This window comes from Carlito syrichta, unplaced genomic scaffold, assembly GCF_000164805.1.
Source record: "Carlito syrichta isolate Samal-C Ts95f unplaced genomic scaffold, Tarsius_syrichta-2.0.1 Scaffold305263, whole genome shotgun sequence".
NCBI classification, from domain to species: Eukaryota; Metazoa; Chordata; class Mammalia; order Primates; family Tarsiidae; genus Carlito; species Carlito syrichta.
This window is the reverse complement of record NW_007249359.1, coordinates 574,709-586,778: the sequence shown is the minus strand read 5'-3', so window position 1 is coordinate 586,778 and position 12,070 is coordinate 574,709. Positions and strand designations below refer to the sequence as shown.

Genomic DNA, 12,070 nt, shown 5'->3' with positions numbered 1-12,070 from the left:
AGGTAGCAGTCTAAATCCCTTTCAATTAAATAACTCTTTCATACGGTCTATTTATTAGGCAAGACATTTTGATAATCCAGCAAGCCCTTGTGTTTCTTGTTTTGTTTTTGCATGTAAAAAGAAAAAAATGAGCATTATGTACCAGTGAGTGTCATATTATTGGTAGTGTTGTCCTTAATTGGAGGATGAAGAGAGTTGCGTGATCTTCTCATGAAGCTCTAATGGCAAATTGATTCATTGAGATAGGAGCAGTTTTACTGTAAAATTGTCAGAGTTGGTGAGGTTCTGCACACATACCTGAATTCCTTGTGTTTGTTTTGTCTTTTCTTCCCTACAGTCCACGAAGGCTCTGGAGAAACTAGTCAAAAGGAGACATCCACCTGTGACATTTGTCAGTTTGGTGCAGAATGTGATGAAGACGCTGAGGATGTCTGGTAATCTACTCTTTGTATTCTTTTAGGCAAAATAATGATAATGGCTACTTTCTTTTTTATTCCATCAACCATTCTCCAAAAGAAAACATTGTTCACATTTTTATTTTCACATCCAGTTTCCAAAGAAATAAAAAAACAAGGACTATAATAACTGCAAGGGATTCCTGAAACCGGATTAAGCGTGGGCCAGCCAGGCAGCCATCCATGGCATTACTTGATAAGGAACACTAAGATATCACTCTGAGGGCTCCAAAAACTGTCAGTGTTAAGATGCAGAGGGGAAAAAAATGTTATTGCTAGACTGTCTCTGTCAAGAAGCATCATCAGGAGACAATGAATGGTCTTAATCTGTTTGAGCTGATATAACAAAATACCATAAACCGAGTAGCTGAGAAGCAACAGAAATTTGTTCTCACCTTTCTGAAGGCTGAGAATTCCAAGATGAAGGCTTCAGCAATTTAGTGTCTGATAAGGACTGCTTCCTCATGCAACAACCTTCTTGTCACCGTAGCCTCACATGGCAGGCAGAACAAGGAAGCATTCCTGGTTGGACCTCTCCACCACTCATTACCTAATCACCTCTCCAAGATCCCACCTTCTAATACTATCACCATGGGGGTTACAATTGCAGAATATGAATTTTGGAGGGACACCAGCATTCAGATCATAGCAGTTGCTAGTCTCACTTCTAAGATGGTGAACTGCAGAGACACAAGTTGGGGTATGCCTGTGCACACCCAGGCTCGATTAGGTAAGAAGGGTGAACAAACAGCAATCTCTGGGCTGCACCTCTAGGATCAGCTTCTCCCCTTCCCCAGGTAATACTCAGCTCCTTCTATAAGCAAGTGTTGAACAAATAATGAATAATATTTTGTCTTTTGAATGGATGCCAACATTTTTGCCGCCTTCTTTTTGCCTTCTTTTTGCCTTCTTCTCCTCTCCTCCTCCTCCTCCTCTGTTTCTCCTCCTCCTCCTCCTGCTCTTGATGATCACTCCTCCTTCTCCTTCTTCTTCCTCTTCTTCTTTTTCCTCTTCTTCTTCTTGATCCTCTCCTCCTCCTCTTCTCCTCCTCTTCCTCCTCCTTCTTGTCCTTCTTGTTCTCTTATTTCTCCTTCTCCTTTCTCCTCTCCCCTCCTTCTCCTGCTCTTCTTTTTCTTTTCTTCTTTGTATCCTCCTTCCTCCTCTTCCTCCTCCTTCCCTCCTGCTCCTCCTGTTCTTTCTCCTCCTCTTCTTTTTCTACTGTCTTCTTTCTCCTCCTCCACCTTCTCGTCCTCTTTCTTCTTTTTCTCCTTCTCCTCCTTCCTGTCTTCCTGCTCTGCTTTCCTTCTTTCTTTCTTTCTTTCTTTCTTTTTTTCCTTCTTTCCTTCCTTCCTTCCTTCCTCCTTCCTTCCTTTCTTTTCTCCTTCTCCTTCTCATCCTTCTCTTCTTCCTCCTGCTTCTCTTTGTCCCCTTCCTCCTCCTCTTCTTTCTCCTCCTCTTTGCTTCTTCTCTCATCCTCTTCTTCTTCTTTTTCTCCCCCTCCACCTCCTTCTTTCCATCTTCTCCCTCTCTCTCCTCCCCACTTTGGCACACATTTCACACCATTCAGGAAATCACCCAGATGCCTTTTATTTTCTTCAATATACACACTGTATTTGCCTAAAACAGTTAACAGTCATTTTAATTATTTTTTGAGTAGAGGAGGAAGTTAATCTAAGGGAAGTGAAGAAAACAAAAATTAAGACAGGATAATTTTGGCAGTAGAGAAACTGGGCACTTAAAGTATTTTTTTAAGGTGAAGATTCCATCTGAGAAAACTAGGATTCTTAGGGTAAACAAACTGGGTACTTATAAGATAACACGGCCGTTGAATAGTCAAGTGAAATAGTCATCCACTTCTAAAGCAGGCAGCAGTAGAGTTTTCATACCTTTCAAATACTTCTAGCCAGTGGGCAGCTAGGAGCTACCAGGAAGTCTGCGAACTACTTTGACCATTTTATGGTAAACAAATGCATTTTCTTAAAGGCATCCTGGGTGTCTTGATGACTGATGAATTTATGGTTTCCATCTTGGGAGATCACCAGAATTACTTTAGGAAGTTTTTAAGCATAACAGTTAATTATTTCCACTCCAGATTTAATGAAAAAGAATTTCAGAGAGGCGGAGCTTGAAATTTTATTTTTCTACAACTCCCCAATGATCACAGAACTACTACTGTAAAATAAATGACTGATTTACAGAATCTCTTCTTTCTAAATGCTTCAGTGTTCCTGTGTAGTCATAAGATTAATACACACAAATAGGAAATGTATTCTTAAAATATCTTGTGTCTAATCTTTGCTGGTGACTGCATCTGTAATTCAACATCATTTTTCAAGCTTTTAACTATCTTGTCAATTATTTCACATTCGCAATTTTATGAGTTCCTAATTTGTAAAGAATTTTTATTCCCCTATAGTCTTATCTATTTAATGAGCGCTCTTTAAGTGACATAGCCCCACTTTCCAAGTACAAAGATTTAAGACATGAGATTACAATGGCTACTAAAAATTATTGGTTGTTTACTACGCGTTTCATTCATTTGTATACACTTTTTCTCTATTATCTTTAAGATAACCATAAGAGGCAGATTCTATTATTATTTTACTTTACAAAGAGATAATCAAGCTTTAGTGTTTAAGTGTCAAGACCAAGAGGAAGAGATGAGGGAGAGGACTAGTGAAGTTAGCATAACAGTTCAACACAAAATGCCATTAAAATTGTATGTCTTTCCTGCCACATTTGGAACAATGAGATAGCCAGATCTCTCTGTAGTGAATCTCAAGGTTTGTAGGATAAGAGCTGGTGACAGGTTGATGGCTGTAGTTGGCAATGGAAAATGTCCAAGCAGGCCAAGTTCCTCCCAGTATTCTTGCAAATGTTCAGGTCCATGGTATGAAGGTGACACAAGGAGATACGGGACAGGCTAGTAGCATCCAAGAGACTCAACAGTTCACCATGGGGACCAGTCATGGCAGGGAGTTCAGACAAAGTTAAGTTACCAAGGTGACAAAGAGAAGAACGAGGCAGAACCTCAGTCACAGAGGAGTTGGGTATCCATTCATCAGAAAAACTAATCAAAAACTGAAACAGGAAACTGGCTGGATTTTGGAACTGGTGTAGCAAGCCAAGCCTGGGTCACCAGGGTTAGAAGAAGCACTGCCTAGATGTGGGGACTGAACTACAAAGTCAGAATGGAACCAGCAGCAGAGCTGACTGGACGCTGAATCAGTTAGCTCTTGGCTAGGATATCTTGTATGCCCCCAGGCTGGGCACGTGATTAGTTCCGAAGCATGGAGCAAGTCTGATCCTCCAGATGGGGGCTAAGTGATGGCGGCTGTGAGGATTAAAGGGCTGAGGGGCAGGGAGCCAAGAATATCGTTAGACTTCCAAGGCAAGAAGGAAAGTTGGGAGCGTTCAGATGGAATGCGTTTAAATATTCGATGTAAGCAATAAGGAGTGGTGCTGAAATGATAAGTGCATTGATTTTCATTTGCATAAATGCCTGTGTATGTTAACATGTCGTATTTAGTTACGGCCATGAAGGGTGGATGGAAACAACTGAAGGACACAAGAATCAAGCAATAAACGAAATTAAATAGGCATGGAATGAATGAGGCTATAAAGTAAGATAGGAAGCAGTAGGGGAGTGATCTCACTGTAGAACCAGGTGACAGGATGGTCACTGAATCAGGTGATATTTGATACACTATTGATTTTTTGGAGAAAACCAGAGTCAGGTCCTTCCTCAAACATAAAACACCACATATGCTGTGTAGCCACCAAGAATACAATGCAGCGTTTTATTGTTTTTCCTTAACATCTACTAAACTATTATTTTATGCACACAAATTACCTCAATCCTGCATTATAAAATAATAAAATGTGAATAAATACTGATGTGAAATAATGTTATTATATTCAAAATATTGGAACACAGATGAAAAATGAATTTCTGATCTTTCTTTAACCCTGACCTAAGAAATTAATATTTTATATTTTACCACAAGGATTCAATCTAGTTATTCAAGGATACTCAAGTACTTCCAAGAGGAAGATAGATCTTTATTAGAATTTAAAAGTCAGTACACAGTCAGCTGATCATGTCTTCATCACTAGATGAGTTTTTGAGTTAGAAGCAAGTCATACTGGAGATGGGGAAGGAAAAAGTGAATAAAAGGAAGAGGGAGAAGGAGGATAGACTAAGAAGAGGAAAAATAGCAATTAAATACATTTATATACCACAATAGAAATGATATAACATTTTAATGCTTTTATTTTGAGAAAACAGATGGCTTATAATCTAATATAAAACCCTAGTTTATGTTCTGTGATTTCATTTCAAAGTTTCTCTCTTGCATTTTTTTTTCTTATGGAGGACATCAAGGCTGTAAAATCAGAAAATTGTCAGGTTTTCTCAGTAGAAAAAAAGACCATCACTACACAGGATGTTTCATTTGTGGGTATTTAGCTAATGCAGGAAAGGATTAAGCCTCCAAAAGAGTTAAAATCCAACAAGATGAATAGCCCACACCCCAGTAGATCTATTCTCATATTAGAGGTATTCTTTACTTAGGACAGACTTCAAAAATAATTGAAGCACCTGTGTAAAGGGGTGTGTGTGCCTGATTATGGGCAAGAGGTTAAGGAAAGAAAAAAAGAAGGGCTTAAAAGATTGTTTTTCTTTATATCTAGACTAAAAAGAGTCAAAACTAATACGTTTACATATCAAAGAGACTCTCAAATACATCCTGCCAAATATAATTTATAAAGAAGTATGGCTTATAAATAAGTCAAATATAATAAAATTGACTCGTTGCAAAGTAATAAAGCCCCATCTGATAGCACTGAGAATACCAACTTATGATTTCAGCAAATATTTCTGATATTGAGTTCACTTTAGAAACAGCTTTATACTCCCTTAATTATTTTACCTGATAAATTATCTCAGTAATTCCAAAGTAGGTCAGTAGTAACTCTTGGCACTGGGAGCTATTCTTTAGAAGTAATTAGCCTGGAACTTTCTGTTGATCCTGTCAGCCAGAAGTAGTTCAGAGCCCTAGGGCTGATCCTTGATTTAATATACATATACACAAAAAGGCACCAGTAGCTGGGTCTGATCACAAGAATGACTGGGCATGAAACTGGCTGCATGCCTAGTATTTCCAGGAAGGGGGCACAGGTGCAAAAGCAGATGCAGCCAGATGATAAATGACATAGAGGGACAACTTAAGTTATGATGTGTATTTGCATTCTGCGTATGCTTTATAGCTCTTTATTCCTGTTTTAAATTTGCCTTTGTAGTATTTGCCACATGCCACTCAGACTCCATTAGCAGAATCATATTGGCTTAAATGCTATTAATTTCTTAGTAATCATTCATTTTGTCTCTGAATGCATTAACTGTGTTTTCCAGTTTCAGTGTGTTACATTCTTGTATTCTACTGCCATGGTAAGAAAGGAAAAACTCAAAGTCCTTGCAGTAATATAGGTTCCAAAGAGAGGATGAATGGGCATCTACTATCTTCTCTGTTTCATTGATGCTTTGTCACTGAAACGGGGTGTGGGATTTGGCATTCCTTTTGTGAGTGTTTCTTACAAAGGCAGTTTAGTCTGAAGTCTTTAACTTGTTGCTCCTTTGATCTGAGAAGGCTCCTTGTCACTGGGAAGGCTGTGTGTCGCTGGCAAGCTGCCCACCTTTAATGCATTTTGAACGGTGGAGGTTCATGAATATTTGAAGCAGGGCAATGTCCGTGGATGATCCTTGGCACAAGATTTTGTCAGACATATAAATAAATTAGACATTGGGGCATGCTGACTTTAGTACCTTTGGGTTGTGAGTTTGATTGGGAAAATTAAGACACCTCTGAGGGAAATACAGAAAATGGTTTTATTTAAAACTGCTACTGGCTGACAATTGAACAAAAAGATTATGTTGCAAGTGGATAGTCTCCAATGGTTTTCAACTAAGTAAAAAGATCTGTTAGAGTTCCATATGGTCCATTCAAAGGAGAAGATGCTGATTAGCCTCAAAGTTTTTGTGAACAAGGGGTTCATTCGGTCTTCCACTAGGGTATTTCCCTTATATTAATTATTTTTTAAGAAAATTAACTTCCTGTGCTCTGTGGCCTCAGAACTGTAAATATAGTAACCAAGCCGGGCTCGGTGGCTCAGCCTGTAATCCCGCGCCTTTGGGAGGCTGGGGTGAGTGGATTGCCTGAGCCCGTGGGTTCGAGACCCGCCTGGGCAGCGAGACCTCATCTTTACAATAAATCAAAAAATCAGCCGGGCATGGTAGCACGCGCCTGTAATTCCGGCTACTCGGAAGGCTGAGGTGGAAGGATCGCCGGAGCCCAGCAGGTCGAGGTTACGGTGGCCGGGAGCGGCCACTGCACTCCAGTCTGGGTGACAGAGTGAGACTCCAACTCAAAAAAAAAAAAAAAAAAAATATAGTAACCAAAATTATTAGGACTGGCTTACAACATGTGTCTACTCATAGAGACAATTTTTTTTAAAAAAACAGAAAAGATAATAGTTCTGGTCTGGAAAATTCATGGTTCTGTTGGATTTATACATAGCTTTTTAAGAAAACTTTTTTAGTTCCAAAATTCCTGCAGTTGTGTTATTACATGCTTCCAAGAACCCCTGATGCCGCCTTGAAGTCAATAGCTGTCACCTCCAAAAGCTTCAGTAGCATTTTCAGTTTGTGTCAGTGGGAGGGGACTGAAAAATAGGTACTTCTCTTCCTTTCAGTGATTCTATTTGTCCAGAAAAGTTTTCCACAAGGAGGGAAATATATAGCTCTTGTTTTGGTGACGCACACGTCTTCCCACTTCCATAATTTCAAGGGGAAAATGTTGATACTTTTTAGCAAAGGTATGTCCAAATCCAAAAGTTGGGGTTTGATTTTGCTATTTATTTATTTTATGTATTTACCCACCTATTTTGATCATAGAAAAAAAAGTTTGCATTTTTTCTAAATTTCACACAATGAAATGCAATTTAGAAATGCAATTGTAGCTAGATGGGACTACTGCTTCTAACATGGTCAACAAATGCTGTATCTGTGATCCCAACTTCTTTCTGCAGTGGCTTCCAGTAGTTAAATTGGCAACCTAAGTTAAAAGCTTCAAAAGTTACTTAGAAAGACAAATTAATAACGATGACACTTCAAATATGCAACAGTCAATTAACAACAACCAACAACTAGTCAGCCTTCCAACAAAAATAATTATGCTTTATGAAAAATAAAACAAAAAATAAAATGGAAAATAAACCATAGTTTTAAAAACCTCAGGTCTTTTGAGATGCTAAGCTACTTCTTAAAAATTTGGATTTTCACATAAGTTCTAGGGAGTCTTTTAAATTTTTCTCAGCATTCATGCCTTCTCTGTACTGTCACATCAGGATTAATGAAACTGAATTAGGATATGAAACCCACAAACCAAGATCTGGTGTAGAGTACCAAAAAATATGGGAACAAAGAATTCTTAACTTCAGCATGTGTTTATATATTTTTACAATATTTATTTAGGCCATGCAGTGTAACTCATGTAACTTCTATTTTTTATCAACATAATAAAATACTACGTGGCAACAGAACAAAGGAGACAAAACTTTCCAGTACAGATTGAGTTTCTACCACTAGCTTAACTGTTTTCATTACTTGTTTCTCTTTTTACTTGCTTCTTAAAATCTTGTTGTAGACTATGCCCTGCTAATGGGATGTTGCCTAACTTTTGGTGGTCACTCACTTCCTATTTCTTCCGGAGTTTTTCTTGTCTCGGTTTCTTGCACATTCTGAGTCAATGATTCCTTTCCCTAGAATCAGGGAATACCTGTCCCATGTTCCAGTGTCCCAGTGTCATATCCTAGCTTCAGAGATAAAAAGACAAATCTCATTGAGGTTAACAAAATGTTACAGAATTTTCAAAAGCACACGCCCTACGTGTCTGACATCATCCTAAATGTTAAGCTCAATATACTAATAATTCCCATTTTCTAAATGGAAAACAAGCACAGAGAGATTAATCAAACTTCCCAAAACCAAGCAGTAATTGGAAGAGCTACAATTTCTGTCAACCATGACTCCAGACACCATGCTCTAGCATGTAAGGTCTTCTCGTACATTTAATTACATAATTCGTGTGTGTGAGTGAGTGAGTGAGTGTGTGTGTGTGTGTGTGTGTGTGTGTGTGTGTGTGTATACAGACACACACATAGATACCAAATATTTCTATGTTAGATATTCACTATGGAATTTCATACTTTAAGGAAATAAAATATAAGAACAAAGACTTTCAGAGCAGGACTTTCCAACACATCCACATTGTCAGTAATACTCTTAGTGCTGTTTTCTGCTAGGTATATACAATATATCTCTTTGCAGTTCCCCCTTAAGACTGTGTGGTGCATTTGTTTGTTTCTCCCGTAAGTACTGAATTACTATTTATGAAAGCTTTTCCATTACTATTTATCATCGACTCAGAATTACTATTTATTACTATTTAATGTCTGTATTATGCTGAGTATGTGCACAGTGAGATGGGAAGATTACTAGCCTGGAGGTTGTGGAGAGGAGATATTCCTTCACCAAAACTGTGTGTGTGTGTGTGTGTGTGTGTGTGTGTGTGTGTGTGTGTGTGTGTGTGTGTGTGTGTTTTGTTGTTTGTTTTTTGATCTGCTTCAACTCAATTTACCTGTTTTGCAGGTGTGGTAGAAAGCCTGACCGTGGACCAGGGTGGAGATCAGTCATATGTTAGAACTAGTCTAGTGATGGGTTTTTCAATCCTCTTCCTCAGTCAGGGGGCATGTGACACAGATGTAGAGTGTAGCCGTCACAACCCTCTCCCTGTCAGGCAGGAGCACCACCACCTGCGGCATTTCCAAGGCTGCACAATGACAGAGCAGAGAGGAGATGGAGGATCCTGCACGTGTTCATAAACCCTTTGCTGAGCAAGTAAGAGCTAGCCTTTTCCTTTGTACCCTTTGGACAAGTTGATAGGTTACATGCTTCATTCCAAGTGGCAAAGGAGAGCTTCTTACAAATGTTTATTTTTGCTTTAAGAATATAAATTATTAAAGATAAGAAATGGAAAAAGAAGGAAGACTCACCAAATTAAATGGAAAAGAAAATGGCCCATGGGCCAGCGGGTTTGATTCCCTGTCCCAGTGTTCTGCTGTAGCTTTTAATTTAGCACTTAAAATATGGTGGGAAGCCTAGTATTTCCCAGTCATATACTTTTGGTGGTTATATTAAAATGGATTTTAAGGGTTTTTTCTAGTTATAAAAGTTATCCACATTTATCTTAGATATTTTGAAAAAAGAAATATAAAAACTTTGTAAAAACATCTTCTCCCTCCAAGATAACCATTGTAAAATTTGGAGATATATTTTCCTTCCACGCGCGCGTGTGTGTGTTTGTATGTGTGTGTATGTGTTATAAGAGTCTAATCTTATTTACACTTCAATAAAATCTTCCCTCTTGAAACTTTTACTTAACTTTGAGGCTGAACTGTTTGATGACTTTTAGGAATGCTACAAATTTAGGAATAATGTATTTATATTTGAATATAATTTCTGTGCCCCAGATTCTGATTATTCTTTCAAAATTTTCAGTACTTTTCAAGACAAATTGATTAGAGGGTACTGTTCTAGATGTGTAATCTAAAAAATTTAACCTAGCCAATATCCCCTCTAAGTCTGCATTTGACATTTTTCTTGGTTAAGTCCAAGAGACTAGACAGGGTGTGTACTGAAAGTATTTCCATTGTTTGTATCCTGAGTGTTCATAATAAATAGCTTTCTGAGGCATAAGCATTGTTTGCTGAGAAACTGTCTTCCCAAAGGTATATTAAATTGGGTAGAAACTGTTGCTGGTCCTCTGTGGTTTACTTCCAAACAGTAATACATCCTGTATGTCAGCTCATCTGAGCAACAAATCTGCAAGCCGTCCACCATAGCCCCCATCAGTCCATTCCTGACACATTTCCCTACAAACAGGATGTGTAATGTCTAATAAGTGATTGAACAAATTGTAAAATTATATGCAACACCCAAGTGAAAAATCAATACTGCTGAAAGTCTGAATGTTTTTTAAGAGAAAAAAGGACAATAAATAATGAAAACAAATATCTGATTTTTCTAGCCCCCCAATGTAAAGTGAAATTAATCAAGAATGGAACTATTCACCCCTTTATCACTATGCTTTGAATGAAACATAAGAAATCAGAACAATGCACTTGAGACAGATGATCTTCTAGAGATTGTTTACCACAGCTCTATTTTATTTATTGCAGCCTTTCAAAGTCTTTGACATAGTAGTTCACTCTGTTCTCTGAGCTCATCCTAAAATGAGCTTTCTACAACCAAAATTATATTATCCAAGGAAATAAAAGAAATGTTAAGTCCTAACTAGCCATAAGGGCTTATAATCAGCAGATATTAGAAGATGTCTATCTGGGAAACGTGCACAAGAGTTTGGAAAAAAGCAAAAATAAGAAAATAAAATATTAAGTTCACTTTAGCAAAAATTAGTGATGTATTTTTTAACAAACATAGATACCTGTATACGTTTGGAATTTTAAGACAAGAAAATATAAGATCAAATTATCAGATATGACAAAGAAATAAAAATAAATGTTTGATTGCAGTATGCAGTTTAATCTTAATTGAATATTATTTTCCTTCCCTAGAAATTATGTTGACTTGGGAAAAAGAAAACACAGCAGAACTGTTTGCATAGCAGTGACATTGATGGTCAGACTTGGGAGGGAAAGGAAAAGAAAAAGAGGCCCTGCGTTGATCAACACATCGATGTATTAATCAGGGTTCTTCAGAGAAACAAAACCCATGGGATGTAAATATCTTAACTGTATTTCCTTCGCCTTCAGCAAGCACCTCAGCTGGTCACAGTTCTTGACCTGGTGAGGTGGTCCAAATTCTTATTCCTGAGGGATCTGGGCCATCCATATCCTGGCTAGATTGAGTTGTTGTCACATATCATTGACCCAAATCACAGAGCATGGTAATGTCAAGAGACTCCCTAAGGACTCTTCTGTATTACAAACATAGCTTACTTCCATTGTGGAGTAGAGCCCAGTTTCCCTTTGGTAGTCAGGATCAGTCACCCAGCCAGCACATTAACTCCCTTCTTTTCCTGTGGGTTCAAGCATGATGAACCAGAGTGGCCAGGCAAAGTCTTTATTCCAATTCAGTGGAGTCCTTGCTGTGTCTCCTGGTGCAAGCATTTCTTCCTTTGGAACTGAGACCTCTAGACTAGCAGAGTATAAGGTCACAGGAATAGGTAGCAAAAATGTTTCCAGTGAGTCACTGGGGTAATAGTAGATGGTACCACTCTCATTTCCTTGGTTTTAAAACCAATGAATACTGGCCATGGGAGAAACAGCAACAGATATTAAGTGCTGATTCAGAGCACATAGGACCTCCTGGGGAACTAGCCCTGGCTCTGGAAAGTATTGCCACCCAGCTGGTGTTGTAACTGTGACTTCAGAAGGCCATGATTCTATGGATCCAGCTGCTACCCAGTGAGGCCCATGACCCCCAAGAGTGTGCACCCATTGCCACACTTCTTTTTCTGTGAAATGAGTTCCTTAGT

At 38.4% G+C, this 12,070-nt stretch overlaps 1 protein-coding gene across 1 annotated transcript in view; it reads left to right on the top strand.

The window, feature by feature from the left end:
- Positions 1 to 12,070, top strand: part of TMEFF2 (transmembrane protein with EGF like and two follistatin like domains 2) — a gene marked incomplete at its 5' end in the record, with an annotated part of 250,373 nt that overhangs the window by 132,190 nt on the left and 106,113 nt on the right. Inside the window, one exon of the mRNA XM_008061457.2 lies at positions 338 to 434. Within this exon, the coding sequence (XP_008059648.2) occupies positions 338 to 434 (97 nt within the window). The remainder of the gene's footprint in view (positions 1 to 337; positions 435 to 12,070) is intronic.